Here is a 7913-nt window from a genome sequence, read left to right as displayed (position 1 = left end):
CGGGGAGCTGGCGCTGGCGGAGGTACGGAGGAAGCACAACGCGACGTTGAAGCTGTTGTGCCGCTTAGCGGCGGGTTCGGTTCTGGCCAGTCCCAGAGGCTTCCTGCCCCACCGCGACATCATCGGACAGCTGCCCGGGCAGATGCTGCGTACGTCGGCCGGGGCGCCCTTGCTGCTGAGGCGGCCCTCGCTGGAGGAGTACGTGCTCCTGATGCCGCGGGGACCCACCATCGCCTACCCCAAGGTACCGGCCGTTCACCGGGGCTGGCCGGTGGCTGGGAGGTCACTGGCCGAATCTCACCCTTAGTTTCCGAGAGTAGTAACGTGGCGTGTTTCTTCTCACCCGCAGGATATAAGTGCTATTTTAACAATGATGGATATCCACCCGGGAGACACCGTTTTGGAAACTGGCAGCGGGTCTGGCGCTATGAGCTTGTTTCTGTCAAGAGCAGGTGAGAACCTGGTTTTAGAAAACACAGAAGCAGCGCAATGCCCTTATCGCACGTTGCCTTTCTTTTGACCAAATACTTGTGGTCAGTTCTTAAAAGTTTTGCTGCAGTTCATGTGTTCATATATAGTTTGTTGACGTAAAGGAAAATTACATCTGTGCCAGAGCCAATGCAGGGACTGCAAAACGTTTTGAGTGTATTTCAAGGGCCGTAGTGCAAAGCGTTACCGAAGGCCCTGCAGAAAGCTGGGTTTCAGCCATCATTATTGCTGGCTTTGGCTTAACCATACTAGACACCTTCTCCCAATCTCTTGCCTTTTTCAGTTTCCTTTTCCTCATCTTGATGGACCACGTGAATAATCAGATTGCTAGATACCAGTGAAAATGCTTATGTGGACGCACACTGTTATTTTTTCATGTTATAGCTAGCCTGGTTTGATCTAGGTCTCAGTGCTCTAAAAGGTAGAGAGCCTTTGCACTCAGCAATGTGAGTGAGGGCAAAACGTCACCCTTCATCTCATCTGTAGGTATCTTGTTAGTGGACCACATTTCAGAGTAATTTAATTTATGGGCTTCTGATAGAACCACTTCCTTAAGGAAAGAAAAAAACTAAAACAAAACCACCACAATTGTTTGCTGTAATTGCTTTTGTACACACCTGAAAGTAAAGCACCGCTTGAATTTGGTTTTCAGATTGGTTTGTTTTTTTAAAATGTATTTCTGCTATTGCAGAATACTGCCCTTCTCTGCAATATTAAAGGGCTTTGGAGGGTAAAGACAGGAACCTCATCACGGATCATCTTGAACTGGTAGAGCAGAAAAGCACAAGTTGCATATCCTGAAGGCTTATGTTCAAAGACAGGGTATGTGGGCACCCCACCATCAGAGTAACTGGATACCTGAGGGTCCCAGCAGTGGTCACTGAACCTGAGAAGCAGCCCGTATCCTGAGCTTCTGTGAAACCTCAGCACTAACATTTCTTTTTTACTCTTGTCCAGTGTGTGTTATAAAGCATGGTTATAGACTATGCTGTCTTTGTAAAATGTTTACGGCTTGGGCTGCCTTTGTGGCTACACTCTGTGTTATTCAACAGTTCAAGATAGAAGATGTTTTGGTACTCCCACTTGCAGCCAGGCAAGTATCTGTGGGAGGTGGTGCTTCCTCTTAACGCTCTTGTGAGGGATACAAACTGAACAGATAGGCTGCTCTTTTTGTTCAAGTCCGTTAACCTTTGAACTCAAAGGCAGCGAATTAGTTTTCTCTTACTCTCCCATGTAGCAATGCTGTATCTGCTGTCCCTTGGCATGTGCTCCAGGATAACAATACAGGGCTTTTTAGAAGCATGGGTTTTTCTGAGGAATTTTAGTATCCAGCAAGTATGCTACCAGTGTCATTGATCCAACCCTGCTCCTGGATGTCAGGTCATACTGCTGAGGATAACATGAGGAACTAGGAATGGTTACACTTAGTGAATGGTACAAACTAGAGTGCTGAGATCCATCAGGAGCTTAAAATTGGTGAGGGTGTGTAAGCAGCAGCAAAGGGAATCTGGAAGGTCCCCTCCTGAGATGAACAGACTAGTTTGTTCTTCTTAGTCCTTTGTTTTATCTGCAGCAATCTTCACTTGGTGTACTAATTCAGTTGAAAATGCTTATTTTAATGATCAGCCGTTAAGTGCTGCCCCAAGATCACTCAGCTGCAGGTGGTCTTGAAATATGTTGGGCCCAGGTTTTGAGGTCAGCAGTTGCACCTCTGCTCCACCTCCTTCTTTCTGCCTCGTACTGCTATTCCTTAGTTCCTTCCGATCATCTTTCTGCAATAAACTAGGGGTTTTTTTGTCATTATGTGATTGGATTTTGAAGATAGTTTGGAATTATCCTCAAAGAAACCATTGCTGCCATGGGAGCTAGAAGCTGACAAAACAGAAAATGAAAGTCAGCACTTCTGTTTCCAGAGATGCATTTAGAGAGAGGGAAAGTAAGAGTCATTAGCTTTTCCCATCTTGCCCTATAGGCAGACCCTAAATCCAAAGAAAGAGATTGAATACCTGATGTTGGCTAAGGCAAAAGTTAGCTTTTAGCAAATTATCTTCTGACTTGGGTATTCAGGCTGCTGTGGCCATTTCGTACAAACACACCTGGACTTACCAATTCTTCCTCTCCTTTTTCAGTCTTGTTCAATAGGTTCCTTCTGATCACTTTAATTTAGCTGTAACCATGCCAAGTCAGCAAAATCTGTTAACCCTATCCATGGGAAGAAAGCAGTCCTTGTGCGCCAGCTCAGCTCTATCTTGAGGAGAGGGAAAAAGGTATGAGATTGTATTGCTATTTTCAAATTTATGGAACTTAAATCAGCACCAAATATGGACAGTGTTAGTCACAGCTTAATGCAACTTGGCGCTGACCCTGAAATAAATAAGATTTGATTTGCTCTTTCCTGATGGTGGCTAATTTTGCCACCATTTAGTACAGTGACACCTAACAAGAAAAAGAGCTGCTACATAGGTAAATGCTGGAATTTAAATCTAGTGAGCATGTTACCAAGGTCCATGGAAGTATTTAATATCCACAATTCTCATTGATTTAACAGATTTCATTAACTTCCTTTCTTCGTGTTACTCTCGTTTCATGTTTTATTTTCCATTCCTTCTTTAATCTTTCCCAGAAACTACTGACATGCAACAGGACAAAGTTAAGACTGTGTTAAGAATGTGACATTTGCCATGACTTTAAGATCTTTGAGAACGGGAAAACATGATATATGCAAACTTGACATATTGCAGCATCACAATAATGAAGAGTTTTGCCTCACTATTTTAACTAGTTGTCCTTATTTTTCCAGAAGTCAGTTTCAAAATGTAGGAAGTTTTTGGAGTGAGCAGATGAAGGAGTAAGACTGACCCTGGTGTGAACAATTTTATTCTTCCAATAGTTCCAAACTGATAATCTTGAGTGATAAGGAGTTGGTGCTGCAATTCTGCAACTGTTTAAGATGATCAAAGGCAACACTGCTGAGACCCTCCCTCCTTACATGTTGGCTCTGGCCTCTGTCTGATCCTGGGTGAGCTAGATCAGGGGAAGACTGCTGGGAAACCCATCCCCTCTTTTATTCAGTTTTCTGAATGGATTCACAGTGGGATCACAGAGGTGAGGGAAGGAGCCTGGTGACTCTGACCTAAAATGGCTTAAAAAGTCATAGAACCTCACTCGCTGAACTGCTGATTGCTGAAAGCTGCCTTCACCCATTAAAAAGTAGCAAGGAGAAAGAGAAGCTAATGGTGCAATAGGTTTGAGGAATTGGAGTAATACGAGGATAGAATAATACAGCACTGCACATGCTGCTGTCTGTGCCTGGATTTCCTCCTAACACTTCCTTTATGAAGAATTATGTGTTGGACTCGTACGGTTTATGAAGAATTATGTGTTGGACTCGTACGGTACATTTCAGGATAGTAAACTGATACTTAAAACAAGTAATAATATATTACAGTTACAGACCATAACAGGAAAATAACACAAACCTGTGTAAATCAAAGAGTACACTTGGAAACTTGTCTGTGGGGCTGAGATCAGTGAGCAGGTGTGGGGGGTGTTTCTTAGCCTTTCCCCAACCCTATGAAGGGACAGGCAGAGAAAGAACTATGCATGGAGAACAGCAAACCTTTGTAAAAACGAGGACTGTCAAAAAAGATTTAAAACCAGCAGTTCCAATTCTTATCAACAACAGAAGCAGTCACTGTCTGTCAGTTTTGTAGCACCTGTGAGTAGTGACTGATGTTAGAGCTTTCTCAGCTGGTACCCCTGGTAGCTGTATCAGAAGAATTGTAGATGGATAGGACCACAGATGCTCAAGTTTTCTTTTGCTGTAGGAGTTACTTTGGGAGGGCATCTTAAGAATAGTTTGTACTACTGTAACTATGCTTTATTTCACCTGTGGATTGATGGATTTCAGTCTGAAAAAGAACTAACCCAGCACTTTATCTGCATATGTTTGTTCTATATGTAAAGAAAAAACAAATTGTAATTGCTTGTTTCATACGTGATTATTTCCTAAAGTGAAGTTGAGATTTCAAGGTGTACTTCTGTTGTTTACTACACTATTTTTTCTAAACTCTTTATTATGGGGGGAAGAGTAGTAAATCTAGTGTCTTTTGTTTGTTTTCAGTTGGGCCCAAAGGACGTGTTATAAGTTATGAAATCAGATATGATCATCATAATTTAGCTAAGAAGAATTACAGGCACTGGCGTGCTGCATGGGAAATAGGACATATGGAAGAGTGGCCAGATAACGTGGATTTCATTCTTAAAGACATTTCAACAGCTGCTGCAGATATGAAATCTGTAACAGTCGACGCAGTAAGTCCAGAGAATCCCCCCATTTGACACTGATCTTTTCTGCATAAATTAAAACCTCTGGTGCTCACACTCACAATGGGATTCCCATGTCTAGTTTAACATGAGAAAAAACAATCAATCAATGAAAGAAACATTGTGATTCTTTTTTTTTTGTCAGATTACAAGTATTTTCAAGGTTTCAGTTAACAGTTTCCCAAATGAAAGAGCGATATGGCTGTAGTACAGAAATACAATTAATCACTGCTGTCTTATAAGCAAAGACAAACTTACTGTCTTGTATTTTGGAGAAATGGATATTTTTGTATCTGACTAAGGCATATATTTCAAACATTAAATTTAAGAAAAATACATAAGCTTATAGAAAATATAAATATGTAAACACTTTGCTATCAGCTATAGAGAATGCACAACGTGACCAAGGCCTAAGTGAGAGTAAGGAATGCTACTGCTTGCTCTCCTGTCCCACTTTTTATATCTAGATTTTGTAAAGAGAGGCATGCTGGCGAAAACAGCTAGATGTTAACCACTCTTCTGTGTGAAGCAGACAAACTACTTAAATAAACACTTTAAACAAATGACAATTGTGGTAAACAGTTTGAGCAAAGAAATAAAATATATAGCATAAAAATACCATTTTAAAAACTTGAAATGTAACGGTCTACAGGAAGGATCAGGTATTACATATCACATTGTTTTACAGTTTGAATAGTTTTCTAGCAGAAGATGGATAAATTGCCAATGACAGAAGTTTTCCAAATCTTGAAACAAACAGCAAGTTAGACATTGAGACTGTAGTGTGATCTTTTCATGATAAAGATGCACTTGAAAATTTTTTTTAATTTTTTTTTTTACATTTGAAAACTAGATATCCAAAGATGTTAGTAAATGTAGTCTTCTAAAAGTTTTTATTAATGTCAACATTATGGAATTTAATTAGTAGGAGGTTTAATGTTAGCACAGGACTACCGTGTTGGTGAAACGTTACTTGCTGTTTTAACAGAAATTTATTTGGAAGTAGCAAGGACTTTGTTTTGTACATGTGTAGACCTCCGGTTTCTCTATGGCTTTGAGAGGCAGTAATAAAACTGGTTTGGGATTACATACTGCTGTTGTATGCATTTTCCATAGGTAAAGATGTTTTTTTCAAGCATTGTTGTTGTGGAAAAAAATTGATAGATACATATTAATATTTACTGGGAAAACATAGGTATCTGTCTCTTGCAGATAGTTCTGGATATGCTTAACCCTCAGTCTGCTCTGCCTGTTGTACACCCAAGTCTGAAACAGGGTGGTGTGTGCGCTGTGTATTTAGCAAAGTAAGTATTTACTTCTGGCACTTAACATTTATTCAGGCATCACCTAACATTGTTACAAAACCAAACATCTTTTAAAATATACATCCAGCATTAATGAAATGTTTAATGAAATTATTTTTTTGTCACCCCGTGTAATTTTTCTTTTAGGGAGTTGCACTCAGTATAAATTACACTTGGTCAGATCCTTTGGCCTTTACTTTGGGAATGTTCTCGTTACGATCAGTGGAAGTCTTCGCTTAATGACATCCTCAAAATAACTGTACTGTTTTCCAATTCCGTAGTCGGGTTGCTAGCTCCTTCACCCTAAAATTGAAGGACTTGTGTAACCTCAAAGGTAAAGAACGTGACAAAGCCAGTAGAATTGAGACTAACAGTGTATGATTTGAGTTTTCAAAATACTACTTTATCCTTTGCATTTCTTCAAAAGCATCACGCAGGTTATTGACCTTTTAGACAGAATACGGACCTGCAAGCTCCCTTTTTTGTGTGAAAGGATCATTGAGGTAACATATAGAAATTGGTTGGTACTCCCTGCTAAAATCAAGAATTGTAAATCAAGCCAAATGGTGGAAACTCAAGAAAATATTGAAGAAGCACCTCAAAAGGAGTACGAAGAAATCCACATTCAGGATCAAGCAGTTCTTAAAGAAAGTGAATACAATGGTAAGAACATAATTGCTGATGAAATAGGCTGTTATTGCAATTTGATAATCCAAGGATACAATGAAGGCAAAGCTTGTAGGAACAGGCAATGTTTTTTTCTTAGGTCAGCTGAGATTGTTGTAAAGAATAGACAAGCTTTTGGACAGCCCGGACCTTTTCAGGTCTGAAAAAGGATATATGAATCGTTATTTAAGTTTAAATATCTTATTAAAAATCTCAACTAAATAGAAAATAAATTGCAATCTGCAAATAAAGAATGACTGCCCTTCTACTACTGTTTTTAAATTTTTATTTTTTAATAAAATTCAGTCCTCTATACTCATCCTGTAGCTGCTTTAGAGGACCCTGATGGGCTTAAGCATTCCATAGAAGAGACAGTACCAGTATGCTCTGTTTTGTAATCATGCTGTTCTGGCAAATCCAAAAAAGATGCCTCATACTAGTACAGATTTGCAAAATCCATAGTAGAGCAAAGAGGTCTGAACGTACTGATAGGTGACAAAAAAGCACTTTAACAGAAGCAAAAAGAAAATGAAAATAACATCAGGGAAAAAAAATCCATGCACATTAGCAACTCTAGTCTGTGTGTATGTTTTAAACTTGTTAGAAAGAATTAAAAAAATTTACTTCTCACAGAATCCCTTTCTGATGATGCTGAAACAAACTGCTCGATGCCTTATGTTGCTAGACCATCTTATTGGCAGGATGGTCATTCAGGTGAGACACTGGAAAAATGTTTTTTTATCTTAAATGGTTAGTGGTATTTTGTTTTCAAAAATTTTTTTTTTTGTACTAGTATTTGACAAGTTACTATATCATGAAATCATAAAACTTATAATAATAAAATAATCCTTGTATATTGAAATACTGAAGTAGTAACTTGTTTTGTTTTTTAACTAGCATTCCTTACCAAGCTGAGAAAGTTTCGACCACTGCTTTCTTGATGCTGCAGAGATGTTAGCTGCTAACTTGAGTATTGTATCGGAATAAAATAAAATGTTGCAAAGTAGCTGCTACATTTTGCAAGTTGTGTAACTTTTAAGTAATGAGTGCTTTGATTTCTACTTCCTATAAAGTTTGAAATCCCACCTACTATTTAAAGGGAAAAGTTTTAACAGAATCATCAGGTAT

General features: G+C 39.1%; 1 protein-coding gene across 1 annotated transcript; it reads left to right on the top strand.

Moving 5' to 3' along the window:
- Window positions 1–2618: 2618 nt before the first annotated feature.
- On the top strand, window positions 2619–7846 carry TRMT61B (tRNA methyltransferase 61B). Its single transcript, XM_075042455.1, has 6 exons — window positions 2619–2756; window positions 4613–4803; window positions 6028–6119; window positions 6547–6782; window positions 7419–7499; window positions 7683–7846. Exons 2-6 carry the CDS (start codon window positions 4717–4719, stop codon window positions 7724–7726), a joined length of 540 nt encoding a protein of 179 aa, XP_074898556.1. The 5' UTR covers window positions 2619–2756; window positions 4613–4716; the 3' UTR covers window positions 7727–7846.
- The last annotated feature ends 67 nt before the right edge of the window (window positions 7847–7913 follow it).

This window comes from Buteo buteo, chromosome 12, assembly GCF_964188355.1.
Source record: "Buteo buteo chromosome 12, bButBut1.hap1.1, whole genome shotgun sequence".
Taxonomy (NCBI): domain Eukaryota; kingdom Metazoa; phylum Chordata; class Aves; order Accipitriformes; family Accipitridae; genus Buteo; species Buteo buteo.
The sequence above is the reverse complement of the archived record's forward strand: the minus strand, read 5'-3'. Positions and strand labels throughout refer to the sequence as shown.